At 41.7% G+C, this 26,709-nt stretch overlaps 1 protein-coding gene across 1 annotated transcript; it reads right to left on the reverse strand.

Moving 5' to 3' along the window:
* Positions 1-1,315: 1,315 nt before the first annotated feature.
* Positions 1,316-26,260, reverse strand: LOC118840946 (signal-regulatory protein beta-1-like). Its single transcript, XM_036748335.1, has 6 exons — positions 26,122-26,260; positions 23,703-24,050; positions 14,510-14,824; positions 9,441-9,761; positions 3,425-3,532; positions 1,316-3,057 (listed from the first exon to the last, which is right to left on the reverse strand). Exons 1-6 carry the CDS (start codon positions 26,192-26,194, stop codon positions 3,002-3,004), a joined length of 1,221 nt encoding a protein of 406 aa, XP_036604230.1. The 5' UTR covers positions 26,195-26,260; the 3' UTR covers positions 1,316-3,001.
* Between the last annotated feature and the right edge of the window lie 449 nt (positions 26,261-26,709).

Here is a 26,709-nt window from a genome sequence, read left to right on the forward strand (position 1 = left end):
AAAAGGAAAACTCCTAGGAATATTGTAGCCAAATTCCAGAGTTCCCAGGTCAAAGAGAAAATATTGCAATCATCCAGAAAGAAACAATTTGAGTATTGTGGAAACAGAATCAGGATAACACAAGATCCAGCAGCTTCTACATTAAGTTATCAAAGGGCTGGGAATAGATATTCCAGAGGTCAAAGGAACTAGGATTAAAACCAAAAATTACCTACCCAGCAAAACTGAGTATGATACTTCAGGGAAAAAACCGGATATTCAATGAGATAGAGGACTTTTAAGCATTCTTGATGAAAAGACCAGAGCTGAATAGAAAATTTGACTTTCAAATACAAGAATCAAGAGAAGCATGAAAGAGTAAACAGGAAAGAGAAATCATAAGGGACTTCTTTATGCTGAACTGTTTATATACTTACATGGAAAGATGATATTTGTAACTCATGAGACCTTTCTCACTATTAGGGTAGTTGAAGCGAATATACATATCAATAGACAGAGAGCCCAGGGTAAGTTGAACATGAAGGGATGATATCCAAAAAATAAAATTAAGGGGTGAGAAAGGAATATATTAAGAGAAGTAGAAAGGGAGAGATAGAATGGGGTAAACTATCTCCCATAAAAGAGGCAAGAAAAAACTGTTATAAGGGAAGGGAAGAGGGGGGAGGTGAAAGAGAATGAGTGAACCTTACCTCATCTGATTTGGCTCAAGGAAGGAATAACATACATACTCAACTGGGTATCTTACCCTACATGAAAGTGGGAAGGCAGGGGATAAGATGGGGGGAATGGGAGGGAAGTTTGGGGGAGGGAGTATTCAGAAGCAAACACTTTTGCAAAGGGACAAGATCAAAGGAGAAAATACAATAAATGGAGGGTGGAATAGGATGGAGGGAAATATAGTTCATTTTTCACAACATGATTATTATGGAAGTGTTTTGCATAATGACACATGTATAACTTATATTGAAATGCTTGCCTTCTGTATGAGGGTGGGTGGGGAGGGAAGAAGGGAGAGAATTTGGAACTCAAAGTTTTAAAAACAAGTGTTAAAAATTGTTTTTACATGCAACTGGGAAATAAGATATATAGGCAATAGGGTATAGAAATCTGTCTTGCCCTGCAAGAAAGTAAGTGGGAAGAGGATAAGAAAGGCTTGGGGTGATAGAAGGGAGGGCAGACTGGTGAAAAGGATAATCAGAATGCATGCCATTTTGGGGTAGAGGGGAGGGGGGAGATGGAGAGAAAATTTGTAACTCAATCTTGTGGAAATGAATGTTAAAAACTAAAAATAAATAACCACACACACACTTACACAAAACAGTTGTATAGAGGTTGTTAAAAATAATCCCATTCAATTGCATTTGGCTTTTAAAAGACATCATAAATGGGTCTTGCTGTCACTCAGGCCCATCTACAGTGGAGTATTAACTGCTTGAATGATTTTTCAACATACATGTAGCTAGTGTATTTTTGTAGAGAGCTCTAGGACTTCATACTTGTTGGTTTATGTGTTATTGGGCATGCATATATTTTATTTTCACCTATTTCCTGAAAGATAAGGTTTTATAGAGTCTGAATTACAAGGCTTCAACATATGCAATGATCCCAATTACGTAAAGTAGTAATGCCTATCAAGTTAGTATGTCTACCAGTTATTAAAGATTTTGGTCAGCTACAGATTGCAAGAATTAAGACAGCCAACACAACTGGTGACACATCATTAGGAAGAAACCCAAGAATGAAATAAAAATATAACCTATGGCCAAAGGATAAAAACCAGTTAACTGTAACTATCATATGTTGTTCAGTTATTTACATTGTGTCCACCTCTTTGTGACCCTATTTGAGGTTTACTTGGGAAAGATACTGGAGTGGTTTGTCATTTTCCTCTTCAGCCCATTTTTCAGATGAAGAACAGATGATGATGCAGAACTTCATGATACACTATGATTGTCATATTCCAAAGTGTTATTTCCATTTCTTTTACTCCAAGATTGAATTTTAATTCAGTGCAAGCATCATTATGGAGCTAGTTGCTGGAGATGGAAGTAGCCTAAAAATGTGAATGTAAGAACCCTGTTGTTGGCATTGACTTTGATACCACAGCACATTGGGAGACAGCCATAGCCACTTAGGATACGTTGTGACAAAGATATTAAGTTGACAATTTAATGTAGAGGTACATAGTGTCCAAATTATATATTATATTCCATTCTAGTTGCTTAATTAATTAACTTAACTTAAAAGGAAATCATTGAACAGCTTTTCTCTAACTTTATGGAAACCATGAAATGAACTGGATGTAGGCTGTTATTGCTGTAGTCCAACAAGTGGCTCCTTGGATATACCCAGAATGACTGCAAATCTTGTTCCACTGCCAAATGATGGAGATGATAAAAAAGAACCTAGAGAACTATAACAGGAAGAATAAGAAAAAGATGACAAGAACAAGAACAAGGACCAAAAGAAGGGAAAAAATAGAAAGGGAAGGAGAATAAGAGTGACAGTGGGAAAATAAAGAACAAGGGTGAGGAGGCAAGGATGAGGACAAGAACAAGAATGAAAAGAACAAGTACCAGAATCACCCACAGATTAAGGAGGATGAGGTTAATAAAATAGGAAGATCAAGAAGATGAGGACAAAAGGAAGGACAACAATGGTGATGGCAGAAAAGAGAAGGAACAATGGTGTCTCTGGTCATTCCACAGGAGCAGTACTAAATGATCTTCATTCTAAACCATGTAGTTCTCTCTTCTTCTGCTGGGAATGAACAGAGGTAAAGACTTTAAGAATCAGTCTGTGTCCTGTTGTGCCTTGGAGCTCACTTCAACCTAGGGAGGTCAAGTTCAGTCTGGTGTGTACTATACCCTTGCCCCTTAGTCAGGGTTGCTGGGCTCAGAGGAATACAAGGGAGCTGGTTTTGGATCAGCTGTTATGGGCCAGTAGCAAGAAACTCTGTATTCTATCACAGACCAAAACCCTGGCTGGAAGCAGGAAGAAGTCAAGACTGAGGGGCTGGAACAGAGGAGCTCTTGAAGGAGAGGCTAGCTGCTGAGGCTATGGGAGAAAAAAAGAGCAAAGATTAGTTAGGACCAATCTCTAATGATCCTCACCCTGACATTTCCCCACCATCTGACCCTGATTTTCACCTGCTCTCTCCATCTCCAATCTTTCTTCTAGAATTTCTCTCCTGAAAAATTAGGAGCCACTGTGAGGATCCTAAGAGACTCTTTAGCAATGTAGGAGACCATGGATAAAATATGTGGTAGTGGTATCACATCTCTTCCCACCTCAGTTCCAAAATACCTCAAGGATGGTGGAGAGGTCAGATCTACTGCCCTTTCAGCCCAACAGTGACTAGGACCTGGGGCCACCTTCCTTGAGCCCTGACCCTCTTGCCCACTAATCAGATACATCATCTTACCCGTTGTTTTCCACTTTCTGTGGACAAAGAATAAGGAAACACTGAGCAGCAATAGAACCTTGAGTCCCAGGAGGAAAATCACAAAGAGCTGTGCAGAAACTGCTGAGCCTAGAGGTGAAAGGGACAAAAGGAAAACCCAGCTGAGAGCTTGGTAGAGGGAATATATGAAGCATTGATGGTAGGTAGCCATTGGGTATCAACTTTCCCCCTATAGGGCTATGTATGTCCAGCCCAGTCCATGGTTCTCAAGGTCTTTTTGTTTCCTGTGGGTCTGCTTGGAGTGCATTTCTGGAATTATTTTTAGGGCCTGCCCTAAGGCTGAAACTTCAAAGAGAAGTTCTTTTTGCTTCCAGGTTCTGGCATCAGATAAAGTCCTGAGCTGACATGGTAATTCTTTCCCATAAAAGGAAGTTTGTCCTCTGTCATCTCTCAGCTTAAAGACTCCACAAAGAGGCTGGTTTTCCTCAAATCTGATGACTGGTTATGTAAATTTCTGAAATACCCTTAGTAGCTCGACATTTTCCTCCCGTCAGGTTTTATCGGTTCTCAGAGACTTGGCTGTGATAGGTTTTCTCCTATCTTTTCATCCATCGTCCAGCAGGTGAATAGAGTGACCAGTTGCCAGTTAGGAACCCAGACTTTAATCTCATGAAAGACTAAAATAATCTCTTCATTTTGGTAAGTTACAGTAAATCAACAAGGTTTAAATGTGTCTCCTCTTGAAAGTCCATATTTTGCCTTGGAGCATGATACTCAGTTTCGCTGGGTAGGTGGTTCTTGGTTTTAATCCTAGCTCTATTGACCTGTGGAATATTGTATTCCAAGCCCTTCAGTCCTTTAATGTGGAAGCTGCTTTCAATAAAAGAGGACTTTCAAGCTTTCTCAGTGAAAAGACCAGAGTTGAATAGAAAATTTGACTTTTAAACACAAGGATCAAGAGAAGCATGAAAAAGTAAACAAGAGAGAGAAATCATAAGGGACTTACTAAAGTTGAACTGTTTTGTTTACATTCCTACATGGAAAGGTGATGTGTATGATGCATGAGACCTCAATATCAGTAGCTGAAAGGAATATGCATACATATATGTGTATGCATATATATATACATATATGTGTGTCTATGTATGTATATATATATATATATTATATATAGACAGAGGGAACAGGGTGAGTTGAATATGAAGGGATGCTATCTAAAAAAAATCAAATTAAGGGATGGGAGAGGAATATATTGAGAGAGGGAGAAAGGGAGGGATAGAATGGGGTAAATTATCTCGCATAAAAGTGGCAAGAAAAAGCAGTTCTCTAGGAAGGGAAGAGGGGGCAGGTGAGGAGGAATGAGTAAATCTTGCTCCCATGGGATTTGACCTGAGGAGGGAATACCATACACACTCAATTGGGTATCTTATCCCACAGGAAAGAAGGAGGAAGAAGATAAAAAAGGGGGGATGATAGAAGGGAGGGCAGATGGGGGAGGAGGTAATCAAAAACAAACACTTTCTAAAAGGGACAGGGTCAAGGGAGAAAATTAGATAAAGGGGGATAGGTTAGGAAGGAGCAAAACATAGTTAATCTTTCACAACATGAGTATTGTGTAAGGGTTTTACATAATGATATGCATGTGACCTATGTTGAATTGCTTGCCTTCTTAGGGAGGGTGGGTGGGGAGCGAAGAGGGGAGAGAATTTGGAACTCAAAGTTTTAAAAACAGATGTCCAAAAACAACAAAAAAAAAGTTTTTGCATGCAACTAGGAAATAAGATACACAGGCAATGGGGCATAGAAATTCATCTTGCTGTACAACAGAAGAAGGGAAAGGGGGATGGGAGGGGAGTGGGGTGACAGAGGGGAAGGCTGACTAGGGAACAGGGCAACCAGAATATAATGCCATCTTGGAGTGGGTGGGAGGGTAGAAATGGGGAGAAAATTTGTAATTCAATCTCTTGTGAAAATCAATGCTGAAAACTAAATATATTAAATAAATTAAATATAAAAAATGTGCCTCCTCTTATTGTTTAGTAAGGAAATCCCTTCTCATTGATGTATCTTTGGTATCTCTCAGAGCATTTTTAGCATCTGAATTGCTTAAATCAGAAAGCACTACTTTATTTTTTATAATATAGTTTCTTTTCCCCAATTCTATGTTAAAATTTTTAACATTTATTTTTTGAACATTTTAATTTCAAATTCAATTCTCCTTCCTTCCCTCCCCACTCCCTCACTTAGATGGTACACAATCACATATAGGTTATACATGTGCAAGCACGTACAACATTCCCATATTAGTCATTTTGTACGAGCATACTTGATTAAAAGAAAAAGAATGAAACAAAGAAAGTGAATAATATCATGCTTCAGTCTGTATTCAAACCATATTATTTCTTTCTCTGGAGGCAGATGGTATGCTTCATTCTTAATCTTTTGGGATTGTCTTGGATCATTGCATTACTGAGAAGAGGTAAGTCATTCACAATTTTACTATGTTCAACATTTCCCTAGGTTTGCTTGCTTCACTTTGCATAAGTTCATATAAATCTTTGAAGGTTTTTCTGAAATCATTTTGCTTGTCATTCCTTTTGACACAATAATATTCATCGCAACCTTATAGCACAGTTTGTTTAGCCATTTCCCAATAGATCAGTAGGCCTTTGCTTTCTAATTCTTAACCACCACAAAAAGAGCTGCTATTAATATTTTTGTACAAATGGGCCCTTTTTCCTTTTAAAAAATGTGTTTGCGATATAGACCTAGAACTATTGCTGGTTAAAAAGGTATGTGCAGTTTTATAGCCCTTTTGACACAGTTCCAAATTGCTCTCCAGAATTGTTGGATCAGCTCATAGCTCCACCAACAGTGCATTAGTGTTTTTCCACATTCCTGCCAACATCCATCATTTTTCTTTTTTGTCATACTAGCCAATCTATGAAGTGTGAGGAGGTACTTCAGAGCTGTTTTATTTTGCATTTCTCTAATCAATAGTGATTTAGAGCATTTCTTATAAGACAATAAATAGCTTGGATTTCTTTTTCTGAAAACTGCTGTTTGTATCCTTTGATCGTTTATCAATTGGGGAATGACTTGTATTTTTTAAAATTAACTTGACTCAGTTCTCCATATATTGAGAAATGCAGCCTTTATCAGAGATTCTTGTAAAAATTTCCCACAGTTTTCTGCATTCCTTTTAATTTTTATTGCATTGATTTTGTTTGTGCAAAAACTGTTTAATTTTATATAATCAAAATTATCTATATTACATTTGGTAAAGATGTTTACGGCAAGTCATGCTGTTATAAACAGCCCTGTCTTTTTCAGAGGTTGAGCTTTACACTTCTCTGGATAATTGAAGCCTCTCATAACAGCTGGATCATCCTTCAGTGTCAAGATTATGCTGTTACCTAAAGTACTCAGTTATTTCCTCTTTCTGCACAGTTTGTCTGTAGTCTACACAGATAAGAAAATCACTTCTCAAATTCACATTTTCATCCAACTATTCTCTACCATATTCTTCCTGTTTCCCAGGTCTTGGATTTTCTCAGGCTTATATACTTCTTAATGAATTATAGTATTCTGGCACCCCTTATTCCAATCTTATTCCCTTTCAATAATATATACTCACTGAAAGCCTTTTTCTGTGATGTGTTTTACCACATGATCATAGTGGTATGTCGATAAATGATTATATACAAACACTCTTTCTGAGAGTTGGTGGTAAAGAAACCAAAAAACAATTATGTAGACAGCATTCTTTTAAAGCTGACCTTCCTTATTAACCTTATCTCTATAAAAGTCCAGACAAGGGATAAAATCATAAATCAAGCCCGAATTTAGTGTTTCCTGAGTTCCCAGGTGTAAATGCTTACTCTGGCAATTTCACACTTGGCTCTCACACACTGGTTCAAGGTGGCCCCAGCATGCTTCAGGTTTTACCACCAAGAATTAAGGATACCTATGGAGTTACATTTCACTCTTTACACTAGAACCTTTAGTTAAACATTCTTGCTGAATAAACTCTTTGCATTTGTGTCTAAACATTTGACATTTTAGGATTCACCCTTGGCTCCTTTCTTGAGTTTTCCCCTGCAAATGGGGTCTCTCAATCAGGGTCTGAATTCAATGGATTCAAGGCTTTGAAAATTGTAAGACTCTCAGGAGTTGGGAGAAGTTGGGAGTAGGGTGATTGGATTAGTGAAAAGTGTTGAATCAGGAAAGACAGGGAAGCGAATTCTCCTAGACGGTGTCCAGGCTGTTATGAGAAGTCACATGTTCTATCCAAGATTACTTAGACTTCAGGGAATATGGTTTGACCTGACAAGTGAAGGCTGTTTGTAACTTCTACACAGACATGTTGACAAGTAGTGAGCTTTCCATGGTTTAGGGTTTTCTTCAATGTTTGTGGCTGGGTGACAGCCAGTGGGTAATGTCATTAATGAGGAGATGCCCATTTCTTGGAACAACAGCTCTTCAGATGCCTAACAAGATTCTGGAGGTCTTAGCTCACATGGATTCTAGTCTAATGTTCTACCACTATACCCCACTGTCCCATTGGGACTAAGAAACAGGATACTAAGGTCCTGGCCCTCTCACCCATTTCTTCAGTGATCCTGAGAAAATCACTCCCCTCTTGCCTTCAGTTTTCCCATCTGTAAAATGATCAGATCTGACAATGATTGCTACATTCCCTTCCAGTTCTAACAATCTGTGTCCCAAAGTTTCTTGCATCTCAAAGAAGTTTTTCTTTAATCTCTTTGTCTATCCCCATGCCATCAGGTCCTATAAGATGTAGGCAACATTTTGAATGAGTCATTTTTTAAGGTGACAAGACATACACCATGGATGGCTGACTTGAGGCTCTAAAAACATCAGTAGTTCTTTGGAACTGGATTCCTGGAATAAATGTAGGACAGTTAGGTCATGCAGTGGATAGAGTTCTGGGCCTGGAGTCAGGAAGACTCATCTCATTGAGTTCAAATCTGATGCCAGACACTTATTAGCTGTGTGACCCTGGACAATTCACTTACCCTTGGTTGCCCCAGTTCCTCATCTAAAAATGAGCTGGAGAAGGAAATGGCAAACTACTCTAGTATCTTTGTCAAGAAAATTCCAAATAGGTTCACAAAGAGTGAGACACTGAAATGACTGACCACCAACAATATTAATAACTACCCTTATATGTTCTCCTTAACATGAAATGATATAATGAAGAGAGCATTTATATATTGGTTCTAGTTTCAATGATGTGAATGGTATTAAACTTGTGGAGGAAACAATTACTGTGGGCCTTTGTCAATGACCCAGTAGAGTCCTGGATGCTGCCTAAGAAACAGCATGGAATAAGGGAAAACCTTTAGAATAGCAATCAAAGGAGAGCCAGGCTTGGTGGCAGGTGCATGTTATTTCACCTTCATGATATTCTGAGGATAGCATATCTCTGGAACTTGGATGTTCTGAGCTTCAGGGGGCTAACTGGGCTATTCCCAGTCAGGGATTCAAAATACATTTGGCATCAATTCTGTGAGCCACAAGAGCAGGGGACAACCAGGTTGCCTAAGGAGGGGTGACTGTCTGAGGTCAGAAACAGCAGGTCAAAGCTCTGCTGCCTGTCAGTAGTGGGGTCCTGGCTTTGAGTAGCCCCTGCACTTCTAGCCCGGGTAAGATGGCATAAACCAATCCTTCCTTTTAAATCATCAAAAACTGCAATCTAATTTGGGCTCTTTTATTTACTAGTTGTGTGAAGATGAATGAGTCATTTCACTTTTTAAAATAAGATGGGCTTGTAATTACTGCCTAACTTAAAAATCCCAGAGGTTAGATAATGAGCACATGAAATATTGTGCATAAAAGACTCTCATAAAGTAAATACCTCCATGCTCATTTGTGAAGGAGAAACGTTGTGATCATCATCATGAAGGGTCAGGTGAGTTGCTCTTTGTTTGAATGGAACCTTAGCTCTGAGCAACCTCTGCACAAAAGTCAAATAGAAGCTCAATTCTCTGATTGGGAACAGAGATAAACTCACCTGGGTCTATTGGAGCCTCATGCAAGGGAGAAGCTGAAGCTCTCAGTGTCTCATTGATAGGAGGCTGGGAATCATGGGACACCTGACAGGTGAAAACAATATTTTCTTTCTGCACAGACAAGGGTACCACGAGTAAGCACTCAAGATTGTAGGTACCATCCTTGTTCTCAGTGTGTGTGGTTGACTTCTCTCCTCCAACAATGATGCCATTCACCAGCCAGGTGACCTTTAATTGGTTGGGGTAGAATTTCATCACAGAGCAGGTGGCTGCCATCCAGTTTGAGGGGATTGACACACTGGATACACCAATTTCTGGTGGAACTAGAAGAATATAAGGAAAAGTTAGCATAGCAAAGACCAGAATCCAATCCCCTGTTTGACGGCAGAAGCAGAGGGCAGGGAACAAGAAGGAATTTCTTGGCATAAGTGGCAATAATCACTTCTTCTTGGGAGTAGGTGCTCCTAGGTCCCTCAATTCTGAATAATTCCTAATATAGGGGACATTGGTTCTTTTATCCTCTGAAAGCTCCTTGGGGACAGGACAGATTTTATTTCTGTGTGGTGGCCCCTGCATGGAAGTTGAGTCCCTTGCTCATACAGGTCTACTGATTATAGAAAGGTGCTATTTTTTCATTTTCTCTTTCCACCAAAGCAGACTGCAACCAGCATAGGTCACCCTAAGAGGTGTCTGGGGCAAATACATTGAAGAGATGCAGGTTGCCATCACTAAATAACAGAGTTAGAACATTAACTCAGACCTGCCTGATTCCAAAATCAGCACTCTTTCTACAACACCATGATGTCTCTGTGCTTTGCACAAATTTGTTGGTGGTGTTGTTTGTTAGAGGTAACATACTGGAGTTGTTTAAGAAATATTTTTGAATGTGGTTGACTCCAACCTACTGTGATTGAATGCTCCTCTCTCTTAATTGCCTCCTTGTGTCCTGAACCTGAGATCTCATAAAGGTGTTGGTGGGGGGAGGATCCTTTGTTTGGATTGGAGGAGAGGCAGTGAAGTGTAGTACATAGAGTCAGAACGAATTAGATCCAAGTTCGATCATTTACATGTACTGATTATGACCCTGGGGCAAGTCTCTTAACCTCTCAGTCCCCCAAGCTAATATCTAAAACTCTGAGTTTAAGAGTTGCCTATTGTAAAAATATTTTGAAGATGCCCGGTTTTCCCAGAGCTAAGGCCCATCAAGCAGGCTCTGTCCTGAGCTTGGCATAAGAATAATCCTTTATGCTCAAGATGACATCATCCTTATGCAAAGTGTATTGCTTGGATGAGCATCAGGTGTTCATTGAGGGATTTAACTCCCTCTGTTTCCCAGGGCATCCATCACATCACATGTTCATATTTCCTGTTCCTTTTCACTGACAGGTACTTACTCTTGTTCCTGTCTCAGAGCTCTGGTTCTGTATCTGGATGGGTGGTCATGACCCTCAAGACTTGTGACAATGACTATTCCCACTGGACCCAAGAACACCCATTGTCCCAAAAAATGCAATCATGATTATTCTCTCTTGATCTTAGAATGACTGTATTGTGGCCCACCCCTTTCATATATATAAGTGGCCCCTGCTGCAGCAGTCTGATACTCTGCTTTTGAGGAAGGAGACTTCCTTATGCATACATCATTTTCCTCACTCTGAAATTAATTAATTAATGAAACTTCTGTTTGTGTCCTGACTCTCCTGTTTCTAGCCTGCTCTGTTTGGCTCCAGCCACCCACAGGTTAGAGGCCAGTTCCAGTCCAGTTGACATTATTTGGTGTCAGAAGTCAGATTTGACATGGAACACAGCCAAATGGACCTTCAAGCACTAGTGTGGGTGACAGGTGGAGGACTAGGCACCACTGGAGATTTATTTCTCTAAAGTCTGATCCCCTCATTTGGTGAGTCCACTGCCCTTTCCTGCTCAAATCATCCAGCTCACGCTAGGTTGACCTTGGATTTTCATTGTGAGGCATGTCCCAGGAACCTTTTTCTTGAGCTGGATCACTCTGGTAAGGCCTGTTTTGCACATGGATTGGCAAATATTTTGCATGTATTTTTTAAAATTTTATTTCTTGCATGTATCAAATTTTATTTGTGTAAGGATGGTTTACACATTTGGTTCTCTGTGTGTCTGGATCCAGTTGGAATTAACATTTTAACTTTGTGGTGGTGAGGCACACCTTTTTCTCTGAGTGCCTTATGGTTTAAACTCTTCTCTTTTAATTGCTTGTTCCAGCCAAGGATAGTCAGCTCTTTTCTTTTAAATGCATGTCTGGCTATAGACTGTGTAGTCTTCTTTTTTCCTTTTGTTTCTGTCCTGTCTGTGTCTTTGTAAAATGCAGAAGGTCTGTGTCACATTTGTGCTGTGAGGTAGATTCTATTATCTTGAAAGATTGAAAAATGCAGACAGCCAGAAAACTTCTAAGGGCTGTCATTAGAGAGAACACTGTGAAAGATTTGTTAACTTTACTAACTCCCACCTTAGGCTTTTCATGGCAGATTAGGTCCTAAGAAAAGGGGAAAAGCCATAAGATATTTTTTCCCATGGTCCGAACGCTGGCCAAGGTGGGGCTATAGAAATAAAGTTAGATAACTAAAATTGTAGAACCACTCAAAACATCGTAGATTCTGGAAGTTTTGATATTAATCATTAAGGAGTTTGGAAATGAGTTATTTTAAGATCGCAGGAGAAGACTCCTGAGACTTTGAGGAGAATTCCAGGAACTCACCCCCTTCTGAAACCTTTTAGAAGGTATTGAAGTACCACTATGGAGAATCTAATTTAAGGAATAATAAGGATTAAATCTTATAAAAGTTTTTTAAAGTTTTAACAGTGATTGAGAAGATAAATAGCTTCATTCTTCTAGGACAGTGAAGGTCAGCTATTTGGCAGAAAGTCAGAAATAGAGTGAAAAAGAAAAAGGTGAATAGGAAGTTTTTGTTAACCCTTCTTTGACTTCCTTTTTTATTCCCAAGTTCTCTTCTGCACCATTAGGAAAGGAAAATATGGTCCCTGTTCAGTAAGGCTAGGGTAGATGCTGAAAAAGGGAATGCATTCCAGAATGTATTAAAGGAGCCTCCCCACAACTCTAATCACTCGGCATGCCCACTCTTGTCTTCAGGAGCCATAGCTATATCTCATTTGTGGGGACTGTTAACAAGAAAATTATAGTCAGATTAAGAAAAAAGAATGCAGGAGAATTCTAGGGAAGCTTGAATTCCAGTCTGCTCCAAGGGGGAGCATCTGCAGTAGGGCCCCACAACCCTGCCACAGAGGTTTTCCAACCCTGGCACCTGTAGCTGTGGGGGTGGGATTAGGTGCCACAGCCATCATTCCCTGAACCCTACTACCATGAACTACAACCAATGGGAAGGTCCTGCCACCTGCCATCCCAGCCCCTAGGCAGTGCCCTCTGTCACACACCCCAGAGATGAGTCGGTTAGTGTCTCCAGGGCAGGCCATCCATCAGCATATCACACCCAGCTGCTGCCTGGGAGATCCCGCATGCCTCTGGCAGCACCTAGCATGGCAGTAAAAAAGAATGGGAAATCATACTGTTTCCTTGTCAAAGCCCCCATTGCCTGTTTCCCTTAACTCTAACAAAAGTCATATTCATTGGAGCTGAGGGAACTTCTCTCTCATGGGAAAAAGTAAAAAAGAGAAGACTGCATTTCCTGAGATTGCACCAGACTATTTTAGGGTTTAACTAAGGTAGACCCAACTCATGGTCTGTGACGAGTAGGTGTCAAAAATTACTCAGGAACTGCCCCACAGGGTGTCTCCAGATGAAAATGTGTGCCCAACATTGGTCACATTTGGTCTGAGTCAGCTGAATGTAACACCATGGTGGTCACCTGGATAAATCAAAGCTGACTGGCAGTGCCAGAAGGAACATGGAAGGCATGGCATTACCAGTCTCCTAGCAGCTTATCTACACCCACAGTCCAATACCTTCCTTGCTTACTTTGACATCCATCCTAGTCACTGGATGCCTAGTAATACCCACCAGACACCCTGGCATCTTGTACCATGACTTATCTGCAGTGGAACATGTCCTGATAGGCCTGCAGCCCTAACTGCGCTGTGAGCTGGGGAGTGGCAGGGAAAGAGGTCCGCAGGGAGCTGGAAGGTACATAGATGGCTATTGTAGAGTGACTAAAGGGCCAAATTTAGGAAGCTACAAGAGGACTTGACAAATTGGCTGAAGGACAACATACTTTGAGAGGTCTGGTGATAGATCACCACTTGACATTTGACTTCCTAATAAGCCAGCCAGGGAGGAGTTTGTGGTTTGTAAACTCCTGCTGTCTGGGCATTGACGCCTCAGGAGGAATAACACTCTTCGCACATCATATGATAAATCAAATAAAGACTAGGGACCATCATCACAGATGTTAGGAATGCCTTGCCAGGGACTATGAATGTTTTTACTCATCTTTTCTCCAGCTTCTTTATCTGCAGAAGAGGAAGGATCACCACACTCTAGGCTTGACATGGCTGTTGTGAAACAACCCTGTTGAACTAAGAGAAACTGGCAGATGTTCTTATTCTTGGTATTTGAAGGGTCACTTGGGAAAGAGGCCCAGGAATGCTGTCTGGACAAGTAATGACGATAACGTTTCCTGAATTTCTAGGATTGAGGGGGCTCCCCGAGGAACTTCAGAAGACTCTCTTTAGACTTCCTTGGCAGCTAGGTGGCTCAGGGGATAGCTTGCTGGACCTGGAGTCAGGAAGCCCTGAGTTCAAATCCAAACTCAGACCCTTACTAGTTCTGTGACCCTAGTCACAATTCCTTAACCTCTGTCTGCCTCAGTTTCCTCACCTGTAAAATGGTGATCATAATTCCACCTACCTCCCAGGGATTTGTGAGGACCAAATGAGTGGATATTTGTTAAGTATTTGGCCTTTACATTGCCTGGCACATATTAGGGCACTTAATAAATGCTTGTTGTTTCCTAGATAAGGACCAAGCTTCTGAGGTGTTCCTGGCCTCAGAGAAAGCTAGGAATAAACCAGGCCAGATTGGGAGAGGAGGTAAGGAAGAAGTGCTGGGGCATGGCTCGCTTACCTCGAATAATGTCTGACAACTTCTTTTTCCCAAGCAGAGGAGCCTGTAATGTGTGGTGATGAACTTCACAGATGACCTCAGAATGAACATCACTAGCTGTGAGCAGCACCTGCACAGTGCTGCTGAAGTTGTAGGAAAAGCTTTCTTCCTCAGGGAAAACACGGGTCCAGAGAGCTGGGAACTCAATACCATTTTTAAACCACTTCAGGGTGATGTCTTTGGGGAAGAAGCCAGTCGAGCTACAGGAGATATACACCATTTGGTTGATGCTTATTCTCTTCTGGGGGCTGGACACCAAAGGAGAAGAGGGTTTGGCTGGAAAAATCAACCGTTACATGGGGTAAATACCTATCTGCCATCCCATCAAATGAAATAATTGATGCAAACTGTTTCTGTCAATCTTAAAGTGCTCCACAGAGTCATTTAGGTTTTTTAGTGGAAAGAACCCAAACCTGGAGTCAGGGAGACTTGAGTTCAAATCCAGCCTCAGACACTTACCAGCTACGTGACACTGGACAAGTCACTTCACTTCTGAGTTAGTTTCTTCATCTGTAAAACTAAGTGTAATAACAGCATCTATCTTCCAATATTGTTGTGTGGAGCACAGGAGACAATAGATGCTTAGCACAGTTCCTAGCATATGGTAGGCAATACATAAATGTTAGATTTTATGAAAGAATGTCTGTCTTGAATCTGATATGCACTGTGTGTGATGGGTGCTTTATTGGAGCAGATGAGTCACTGATCCACTTGTGCAGAGAACAGAAAGAGTCCATATTCTGATAATCCTAAGGGAAGGGTGGGTGGAGGCAATATGAGCCAAACCCTGAGGTTCCCTGGGGGAAATTCTGCGTTGAGTCAAAGAATGGTTTGGGGGTAATTCTGGAAGGATAAACTGAGTCCATCTAAATTCAGAGCATGGGGTTCCAGGCTATGGGGTAGCAATATTTATTAAGAAGATATGTGTACATACATATATATTAACTGCACTTAAACATAAAGCCAAATAACAATATTTCCATGTACACAGCACAACATGAAAAAAGATGTATAAGGAAATAAAAAGTAAGAGGCAGTGATATGGTAAATGTGTTTCCTCTTCTCCTCTCACTTTGCCCCCACTCTAGTTCAGGCCCTCATGAGCTCACCCCTTGACTGTTGCAATAGCCTGCTGCTAAACCTTCCTGTTCCAAATCTCTCTCCAATCCAAACCATTGTTCATTCAGGGACTAAAGTGATTTTCCTAAAAGGTATGTCTGACCACATCATCGCTCTCCTCAATGGACTTTAATGGCTTCCTGTCATCTCTGGAATCAAATACAAAATCTTCTGCTTGGCAATCATTGTCCTTGAAGGCAAGAATTGTCTTTTGCCTTTTGTTGGCATGCCTAGCATTTAGCACTCTCCCTGGCACATAGCAGGCACTTAATGAATATTTATTGATTGACTGATTGACAGAGGCCCTTAATTTAAATCTTAATGTGATTCAATCTGTGAGACTCTGAGCAAGCTACAGAGTATGGGATGGTCTAGCATTTTAGTCAATAAATGTTTTAGGTGACGTGCTTATCATCCCAAGCTCTGCAGCATCATGCAATGTGTCGGTTTCTCACAGATGTGATAGCAGGAAAGCCAAGAAGGACTACAGATCGTCCTACTGCCCAGATTCTTCTCTGCTTGTCCAGCCCCTTTGTCATTCATGACGAGGGAAGGAGAAACTGAAGTCTGGACCTATACTCAGGACACCAGGAGAATGTGTCCAGCTGTGCCACTCACTAGCTACGAACTCTTGGGAGAGCCATTTTCTAGGCTTCGGCCTTAGTTTCCTCCTTTAGAGAAAAAATACCCTCAACGATTGGAGTAGATGATCTCTAAGGTCCCTCCTAGCTCTAACACTGTGCATGTGCTAAGAGTTCTGTCTGTTCAAATAGGCTACAATCTGTATTCTAAGGGTGCTTCTTTCCTGTCATGTGCTATGATTCTAGGCTAGGTGCTCTGTGTTCCCATAAGATGCAGAAGAAGATGGAGCAGAAGGCCAGCACAAAAACCTCAGGCACTCCTTCAGTGTCTGCAGCATTGTCCAACAGGACATTGTCTCAAGGCAGCAGAATCATGTTAGTCCCAGAGCTTCCTTTCTGAGAGAAGGCTCAGGCCAACCATCCTTCATTCCTCTCCCAGCTCTAACTCTGATTCTTTGAACTTTGACACTGGTGTGGGTACCTTCCCTGACACATACACTTTCCAGTTCCTTTTTCTGTCTTGATTTTCCCAATTGGAATGTAAGCTTTTTGAGGACAGGCCTTGTCATTCTTTTCTTTTTTGTATTTGTTTTGTATTTCATTTTCCCCAATTACATGTAAAAAACTATTTTTAACATTTATTTTTAAAACTTTGAGTTCCAAATTCTCTCCCTTCCTCCCTCCCCCTCACATTGAAAAGGCAAGCAATTCAATATAAGTTATATATGTGTAGTCATGCAAAACATATCTGCAATAGTCATGTTGTGAAAGAAAACAGTCAAAACAATCAAGGAAAATAAAGTAAAAAAGTATGCTTCAATCTGTATTCAGACACCATCAGTTCTTTCTCTGGTGATGGATAGCATTTTTCATCCTAAGTCCTTTAGAATTATCTTGAATTATTGTATTGTAAAAATAGCTGTCATTCATAGCTGATCATCGTACAATATTTCTGTTACTTTGTACCCCAGTACATTTCGCTTTGCATCAACCCATGCAAGTCTTTCCAGGTTTTTCTGAGAGCATCCTGCTAATCATTTCTTCCATCACAGAAACTCACTTCAAAATTTTTTCACAATTACTATTGCTAACTGGATTTCCCTCTATCCTGTTGCCCCTACCCCCTTTTGTTCTATTCTCTCTCCTTTGACCTGTCCCTCCTCAAAATTGTTTTGTTTCTGACTACTCCTTGCCTCAGTCTGCCCTCCCTTCTATCATTCCCTTCTCTTATTCCCTTCCCCTTCTACTTTCCTGTAGAGTCAGATAGATTTTGATACCCCATTGCCTATGTATCTTATTCTCTCCTTGAGCCAATTCTGATGAGAGTAAGGCTCACTAATTCTCCCTCCCCTTCTCCTCTTCAGCTCCATTGTAAAAGCTTTTTCTTGCCTCTTTTATGTGAGGTAATTTACCCCATTCTACCTCTCCCTTTCTCTTTATCCCACCACATTCCTTTCTCACCCCTTAATTTTTTTTTAGATACAATCCCTTAATATTAAACTCATGTCTGTGCCCTCCGTCCATATATACTCCTTCTAACTATCCTAATAATGAGAAAGGTCTTATAAGTTACAAATATCATCTTCCCATGTAGGAATATAAACAGTTTAAACTTATTAAGTCACTTATGATTTCCCTTTCCTGTTTATCTTTTCATGCTTCTCTTGAGTCTTATATTGGAAAGTCAAATTTTCTATTCAGCTCTGGTTTTTTCATCAAGAATACTTGAAAGGTCTCTATCTCATTGAATTTCCATTTTTCCTTTGAAGGATTATACTTTGTTTTGCTGGGTAGGTTATTCTTGTTAGTAATCCTAGCTCCTTTGCCCTCTGGAACAGTATATTCCAAGCCTTACGATCCTTTAATGTAGAAGCTGCTAAATCTTGTGTTATACTGACTCTGGTTCCACAATACTTGAATTGTTTTTTCTGGCTGCTTGCAATATTTTCTCCTTGACCTGAGAACTCTGGAATTCAGTTATAATATTCCTTGGAGTTTTCCTTTTGAGATCTCTTTCAAGAGGTGATCAATGGATTCTTTCAATTTCTATTTTACCCTTTGGTTCTAGAATATCAGGGCAGTTTTCCCTGATAATTTCTTGAAAGATGACGTCTATGCTCTTTTTTTTTATCATGTCATTTAGGTAGCCCAATAATTTTGAAATTATCTCTCCTGGATCTATTTTTCAGATCAGTTGTTTTTCCAAGGAGTTATTTCACATTGTCTTCTATTTTTTTCATTCTTTTGGCTTTTTTTTACTGCTTCTTTGTTTCTCATGAACTCATTAGCTTCCATTTGGTTCATTGTAATTTTTAAGGAATTACAGTGGAACCTTTGTTTACACGTAACCTGGTTTACGTATGCTTGCCTGGGCAAGGAAAAATTTTTCACAAAATTTGTCTTGCAGAATGAAAAAAAATATTCGCGGTATGAACATCACGTTTGGACTTCAAAAAAAAATCAGTGAGCCAAAACATGAAAGTGATTCTATAAAATGAAAAATAAATGAAGGCAATAGTGTTGGTCTTATTTTTAGCGAAAGTAGCATAAGAGAGAACACTCCTGATGTTGAAATCCCCAATGTTCTCATGGAAGGAGATTCTCCTTCCAATCAATAACCCTGGCCTGGACCAGGGGATATGGTGTGGAGAGCTTGATGTCCAATGTGGGGGGCTACATTCACCCACTCTGAATGTATTTATTCCTGATTCAAAATACCAAGTTAGCTTAGACCCAAGGTGGGGGAAGACAACCTGCTTGAACATTTTGCTGCTGCTGCTTTGAAAAGGATACCCTGCCCAGTTTGCATCCCCACCCCCTCCCACTAGTTTGTGGGCCCCAACCCTGTCCCCTATTTGTGGCCCTGTCCCCTACCATTTTTGTGGGCCCTTCCTCCCTGCTCATGGGCCATGGGCTGGGCCCTCTTGTCGCTCTGGTCCCCTCCACTTCCTGCCAGCTGAGTTGAGGAGGGAGCCCCCCATCCCTGCTGCTGCCCTGCTTGTCCATATGACCTGGTCTTCCAGTCCAGCCCATGCCCATCAGTGCCTCCTCTTCACCCAGCACCCAGACTGGCTTGGTGCTCCGAGGTGTCATGGCCGAGTAAAGAGAACAGATGTGGGGTGTGAGAATTTGGGTTTTTTCTTCCCTTTGTTACTTTAGAGACCAAAAAATGGGTGCTTGGAGCCAGGTGATTCTCACTGGTTTAAATGTGTAAAGATCTCAAATAAATCTACAGGTCAGTCATAGCCTTGAAAATTTTTTTTTTATTTTCAGTTTATATTGTGTGCTAATCATTGCTATTGTATTTCAGGTGCATTAGAGACAAAAAACTTACTTAAAATTATAAATAATTATTTTTATATGAATACTTTTGGGGATGTGGTACTGCTCATCTGACTTTATATTATTTCCTATGGAAAAATTCTCTTTGCTATACAAACAAATTACATGACAAACAGAATCTTGGAATGAATTAAATTAATAAAACAAGGTTCCACTGTATTTTCTTCAATGAGCTTTTGGACCTCCTTTTCCATTTGGCGTATTCTGCTCTTTTCTTCATTGGCTTTATGGACTTCTTTTGCCATTTGGCCTAGTCTGTGTTTTTTTTTAAGATGTTATTTTCTTCAGTATTTTTTTGTGTCTCCTTCACCAAACTGTTGACTCTTTTCTCATGATTTTCTTGCATTACTCTCATTTCCCTTCCCAATTTTCCTCTACTTCTCTTTCTTGATTTTCAAAATCCTTTTTGAGCCCTTCCACTGTCTAAGACCAATTCTTATTTTTCTTGCAGCCTTTGGATGCAGGAGCTTTGACTTTGCTATCTTCTTCTCAAGGTGTGTTTTGATCTTCCTTGTCACCACAATGAATTTCTAAAGTCAGAGTTTTTTCCATTGTCTGCTCATTTCCCCAGTCTATTACTTGACTTTCAATTGTTTGTTAAAGTAGGTCTCTGGAGGGTTCAATGTCTCAAGCTTTAGGGGTTTTGTGCATCTATTTTCAGAGATCCTTCTAAGAACCTGTAAGTTTTCAGTTCTTCCAAGGTGCTATGATCTCAGGAGGGGACTTGTCTACTCTCCTGGCCTGCGCTCTGGTCTGTGAGTGACTGCAAGCACTCTTTTTTTGCCCTGGAACTGTGAGGAGGGTCCCCCCTCCATTGCTGCCATAAGCTCTTCTATGCTAGTGCTTCTCCTTGCCCTGGGACTGCCAACCAGAACTGGGACCTCTTTCTGATAATGGGCAAAGCAACAGAGTCCTGCCTCAGTGCTAGCAAAGACACTGCTATAAACTCCCTCTGATCAGTTGTTCAACTCCCTTACTGTCTGTGTTCTGGGAGTCCTGGAAGCAGCCTCTGCTGCTACCACTGTGGATTCAGTTACTCTCAAGGTCTGCTCCTAGTATGCTGGGGACAGAATGTGTAGGCAGGGCCTATGCTGGCCTGTGCTACACTCCCACCCTGGCGCTACAGACCCTTCCTGCTGAACTTCTAAGTTGTCCCTGGTGTCTGTGGGGAGAGAGGTCCAGAAACAGACATAGCTACTAGGAACTCAGTTGCTCCAAAGCCTGCTCTGGGCACACTGGAGCCCAGTCTATACTCGTGCGGCCTGTGCTGGACTGCACTCTTCTCTGTCTGGTGCAACAGACCTTTCCTGATAACCTTGTAAGTTGTCTTAGGCTGGAATTCTGTTTTACTATATCTTTTTTTCTGATGCTCTACAATTTGTTTAGAGTCATTCTCTAAAGGTATTTGGAGGTATTTAGAGGAGAGCTCAGGCTAGTCCCTGCCTTTATTCTGCCATCATGGCTCATGTCCAAGGGCCTGTCTTTCTTTTGCTCATCTTTGTATCCTCAGTGCTTGGCACTGTGCCTGGCACACGTTAAGGGCTAAAGAAATGCTTGCTAACTGCCAAGTGTAGTGATACATGTCTACAATCCCTGCTACTGGGGGAGGCTGAGGCTGGTGGATCCCTTGAGTTCAGGGGGTTTGAACTATAATAGGGTAAAGTCAATGAGCTGTACACACTGAGCCTGGCACAATTTTGGTAGGCTTTTAGCAGCAGAGAAGGCCACCAGGGTGGTTAAAATGGGCCAGATTGGAAAAGAGGACTAGGTCTTAGATTCCATGTTGATCATTTGGCATCTGACCCATGAGTGGCCACTGCACTTCTACCCTGAGATAGGAAGACACGGTTTAAAAAAAAATGAAAGAAACCAAACAAAAAAGCCCCAGACTTCTTGATTTGACCTTGGATAAATCTCATAATTTCTCTCGGCCTGAGTTTCCTTGTCTGTCAAATGAGGGTGATAATAACACCTACATCACAGTATTATTTTGAGGATCATCTGAGATGGCATCTGCAAAGTGATTTGCAAACGTTTAAAGTACATTCACTCAATAAACATTGATTAAGCACATAGTATATGCTAGGCTGGGGATACAAAAGGATTCAAAAGACAGTTCTTACCCACAAGGATATTATAATTTGCAAACAAATATACACAGACCAAGCCAGATACAGGATAAATAGTAAATAATTAAGAGAAGGAAAGCACTGGATTTAAAAGGTGTTAAAAAAGGCTTCCTCCAGAATGTGGGATGTGAATTGGAACATAAATGTAGCCACTGAGGTCAGTTGTTGGAGTGGAGGAGAGAGAGTATTCCAGGCATGGGAATTAGAGAAAATACTGGGGGCTGAAATGTGGAATCTGTTTTGTGGATAAGCCTGGAGGCCCATGTCACCAGACTGAAGAGCACATGTAGGGGATTAAGGTGTAAGAAGACTAGAGAGGTAGGAGGGGGCTTGGTGATGAATGGCTTTGAATGCCAAACACAACATTTTGTATTTGCTCCTGGTGTGAATAAGAAGCTACAGGAGTTTGTTGAGGGGGCCAGGAAGAGGAGGAAATGACACGAATAGACCTGAGTTTTGGGAAAATCACTTTTGTGGCTGAAAAGAGAATAGTTTGGAGTGGAGAGAGACCTAGCAGCAGTGACTGCAGTAATCCTGGGGGAAGGTTATAAGGACCTGCAGTAGGGTGGTGGCAGTGTCAGAGAAGAGAAGGGACATATTTGGAGAGATGTTGCATAGGCTGATTAGACCTGGATAACAGCTTGGGTACGGGGGGCACTGAGAGACAGTGCAGAACCCAGGATGACTCCCATGTAGTGAGCCTGAGGGAATGGGAGGATGGTGTTTTCTTCTACAATAATAGGGAAGGTAGGAGGGGGAAGGTTTAAGGGGAAGATAATAAATACTGTTTTGGACATCATGAGTTCATGCTGTCTACAGGAATCCACTGTGAGATGACCAAAGAGCTGCTGTCTATCATTAGGAAAATAAAGGACCTTCCAGGGCTCTGCTGGCTTTTACTTTCCTCCTCTGCCCTCTGCTCCCACTGCACCCTCTTGCACCTGCTCCCTCACTACTACTCAGTCATTCACAAACCTTCCTTTACTGTGGCCCTCTCTTTTTCATGTAGTACATCTAGCACATATGAAAATCTAACTTTCCAGAAAAGCCCACAACCCTGGACAATGTCCATGATATTTTGTCCTGTTTCTTTCAGGTTCCCTGACACACAGTCCAGTAGGAGCTGGCATCCTGCTTGTTCTTCACTGTCTTTCAGATCTATTCTCTGTCATCATGGCTCAGCAATCTTTCTTCTTTGGAGGTTCAAGCCAAATGTCCATGTCACATTGTCCACACTCCTGCTCATGTGATCTACTGACTTCTAAGTCTTTCTCTCCCCTTTCTGAAAGAGTTCAGAACCTGGTTCACAAGCATTGTCTCCAACCCAATCCATGCTTTCATACTTGGGGTCTTTAAGGTACGTGCTAATGTCGCCTCCAACACCATCACCTACCAGTTCATCAACATTAAAAACTCCCATGACCTACTAACTCTTTTCTTTCCTTTTTCCCTCATTTTTTTCTCCCCAGACTCCCACCTGCATGGTCATACTTTAGGCTCTGAAACCACCCATAATTGTGCCTCCATCAAGATTCAGAGCTCTGGTTCTCTGATCATGATGGACTGAGTTTGGAGAAGGGATTACCAAAGCACCAAAGGTATTATGGGGTAGAAGACATCATTCATCATTCTCCCCCCACCAGGATGCCAGTGCCTTGGGCTGGGGGTTAGTGACCAGTGAAACTTAAGAAGCGTGAAAGGGGAAAACCTTGGGGGAAAAGGCTAAGTTCCTTTGAATGGATCTAAGAGGAGCCAGTACCTTGGGAGCTGGTCTACAGTTGTAGAGGCCCAAGGCCCAGGCCTAGATATTTCATACCCTCTGAGGGTTGGGTACCTTGTCCTGAAGCTGGAACCTCCTTTATCCTACAACTTTCCTTTTTCACCCTCAAAAAGACTCACAAAAAGAGAGGCTTCTCTTGGCAGAGTCCTGGATCTGGGATTCCTAGCAGAACAAGGACAGGAGTCCCAGGGCTCTGTACTTACCCGTCACAGACAATGTGGTGCCCCCACCAGATTTAATCTCTGTGTCAGTAGTTCCCCTTTTGAACTTCACACAGTAATAGGTGCCACTGTCCTCTGGAGTGATGTTGCTGATACTGATGGAGTAGTCTGTGATGCTGCTAAATGGGGCTATTTTCTTTATCCGGGGGTAGGTGCCTCCTTTGAAATTGCAAATTTCCTGTCTCTGGGGCCCTTTCCCCTTGAACCATATCACTGGTCCTGGTGGTGAAGCCCCAGGTATTGTGCAGTTCAGGGTGACTGTCTCTCCCTCTGCCACAGACATGGGATCCTTAGGCTGCAGCACGGGGAACTCTTCCTGGCCGCTGGCTCCTACAAGGAAATACAGGTTTTAGAGTCGTATTCCTTCCCTGACCCTCCCAGAATTTTGACCTGGGCTAGTTTGGGTAATATGTGAGGCATCCAAATTCTGGGTCTGGGGAGGAGAACTGAGAGGGAATCTGGAGAAGGCCTGTAACTCTGGAACCAGAGATGGTGTCAGGCAAGACATGGGAGCTCAGGTTAAGCACCCACCACCTGCCATGTGGGGCCTGTCCTCTTCCCTCCTCCAACACCCATCCCCCTCCCAGTTAATGCCAAAAGGCTTTGTGCTTATTTTAGGCACATTTTGTATTGTTTTCATGTGTCTGTATTGTTTCCTCCATAGCAGTGGGAGCACCTTTGGGGTAACAGCTCTTCTTTTTCCTTTGCCTGTGAGGTACACAGTCAGCGCATAATGAAGACCTATTGTTTGATGCTCTTCTTTGACCAACAAGCACTGGACATGGCATTGTGTAAGACCTGGCTTCAAATCCAGCCTGCAATATTCACGGTGTAACACTTGGAAGTCCCTCGCTCTCCTTCCTCCTCAGGAAAATGAGGCTAATAAGATTTCTAGTACTGACCTCAAAATGACAATGTGAAGATCCAATGAGAAAATCATATAGGCTCTTAAAGTGCTATGAATACGTGGCAGTCCTAATTATTCTTTTTCCCTGTTTTTATCATTATTTGAGAATTCCTCTCATTTCAGATAGAGACCAGCATAAGTCACCCTCCTATTTTTCTTTTATTTTTCATATTCTAAGAACTATTGCCCAGGTAGTTAAAATAACTACTTCTCATGACTGAATAAAAGCATCCAAAGGGAAACTCATCTTTGGTTACCTGCCACTGAATGGCATCCTCTGTTAGAGCACTATTCTAGGAGCAGACAGGGTCCTCCAGATGATACACACCTCAAGCTGCCTCACACAATTTCGGTCCACACTTCGAGGCCTCTGATTATTTGTTTCATATTGGAATGGACCTTCACTACATCTCTATACAACTCACAAGGCAATTGCCCCAAGAGATTTTCTCATCTTTTTGTAATAATCATCTCTTTCGGTAACTGATAATATGAATAGTCCATATCTCTGCCAATGTACTTACAACAAGATTCCAGTTCTGTTGGGGTTGGATAATGTTGAGGGCCTCCCCATCCTGCACTAACCTGATATGATTCCTCTAGATATTATAGGGGACTCTGGAGTCACTCCACATCATGCCAGCCTGGTCACAGAAGTACCAGGTTGAAAACCTGCAAATGCCCAAGAGGAGAATCAGGGAGGCTTGGTTATGTTCAGTCATTTCACTAATGTTCCACCCTTCATGACTCCAGTTGGGGTTTTCTTAGCAAAGGTACTGGAGTGGTTTGCCATTTCTTTCTCTAGTGGATCCATTTTGTCAGGCAATCTGAGTTGACTTTCCCAGGGTCACAGAGCTAGGCACATCTGAAGCTGGATTTGAACTCAGGTCTTCCTGACTCTGGGGCCAGTCTTCTATCCACTGAGCCATGAGCCGCCTCTTTCAGTGAGACTAGAGAGGGTCTAAGTAGATGGGAGCGAGCACAATGATGAACATCCAGTGTAGACTCAGTTTCACTATACCACACTTCCTCTCTATGCCTCTATTGATGCAGAACATTCAAAGGCTTCCAAGTCACTTGTGGAAAGTTCCAGAATTACTAACAGTGGGGGTATCCTGTCATATCAGAAGGACCACTAAACTTGGATCAAGAAGACCAGCGTTTGAATGACAGATGTGTTACTTCCCATCTACGTAACCATAAACACAATTTTTCTGAGTCTCATTTTCCCTATCTGAGAAATGGAGAAAATGCTACTTGGACTTTCTGTCTCACTGTGCTCCTGAGAGAAAACCATCCTACAAAGAGTAACATCTAGAGAAAGAACAGCTATATGTTGACAAATCTCTTCTACTCCTTTTCGGTACTTGCCTGTCCCTGCAGGCCCGTGGGGTAACAGCATTCCTAGACAACTACCCTGTCCATAATGGTCTGTCCAGATATTTCAAGAACCTCTGGATGCTTCCCTCTTCTGCGCTGGGGTTCCCCACTCACCAGAGACACCAAGGAGCAGAACCAGCAGCAGAGAAGGCAGAGAGGAACCAAGTAGGTAGAGAAGGCTGGACATTTCGACGGTTCTTTGGGGCTTCCTCTCTGTGAGTGCCTCTTTGCCAGCCTCAATTCATAGAATGGACAGTGGATCTTCTGCAGGGAGAAATTGGAGTCAAACACATCTGCCTCTGCTCGTTGGGTAAATAGCTGTGGTTAAAGGGAAACTTCTCGGCTGAGAAATGGGAAGTGGGAGGGATTTCGCTCATTGTTTCAGTGAATGGTAATAATAGTATACTTTTTACGCAATTAGATATATCACTCCATGTTAAAAAATCATGCAGTGGCTCCCTGTTCCCTAGGGAGAAAACATTCGCTCCCTAACTTGACATCTAAAGGCATCTATAAGTCTGTCTAGTATGTTTTTGTTGTTCAGTAATTACAGTCGTGTCTGACCCTTTGCGATCCCATTTGGGATTTTCTTGGCAAAGATACTAGTGTGGTTTGCCATTTCCTTCTCCAGTTCATTTTACAGATGAGGAAACTGAGGCAAACAGAGTTAAGTGAATTCCCCAGAGTCACACAGGTAGCAAG

The sequence above is a fragment of the Trichosurus vulpecula genome, chromosome 3 (assembly GCF_011100635.1).
Source record: "Trichosurus vulpecula isolate mTriVul1 chromosome 3, mTriVul1.pri, whole genome shotgun sequence".
In the NCBI taxonomy this organism is placed as follows: domain Eukaryota; kingdom Metazoa; phylum Chordata; class Mammalia; order Diprotodontia; family Phalangeridae; genus Trichosurus; species Trichosurus vulpecula.

Excerpts from the sequence above, each read along its gene's own strand:
- LOC118840946 (XM_036748335.1), bottom strand. The coding sequence starts at position 26,194 with ATGTCCAGCCTTCTCTACCTACTTGGTTCCTCTCTGCCTTCTCTGCTG. Across the intron at positions 14,825-23,702 it reads CACCACATTGTCTGTGACGG|CCAAACCCTCTTCTCCTTTG; the intron begins GTAAGTACAGAG and ends TGATTTTTCCAG. Across the intron at positions 3,058-3,424 it reads CAGAAAGTGGAAAACAACGG|CCTCAGCAGCTAGCCTCTCC; the intron begins GTAAGATGATGT and ends TTTCTCCCATAG.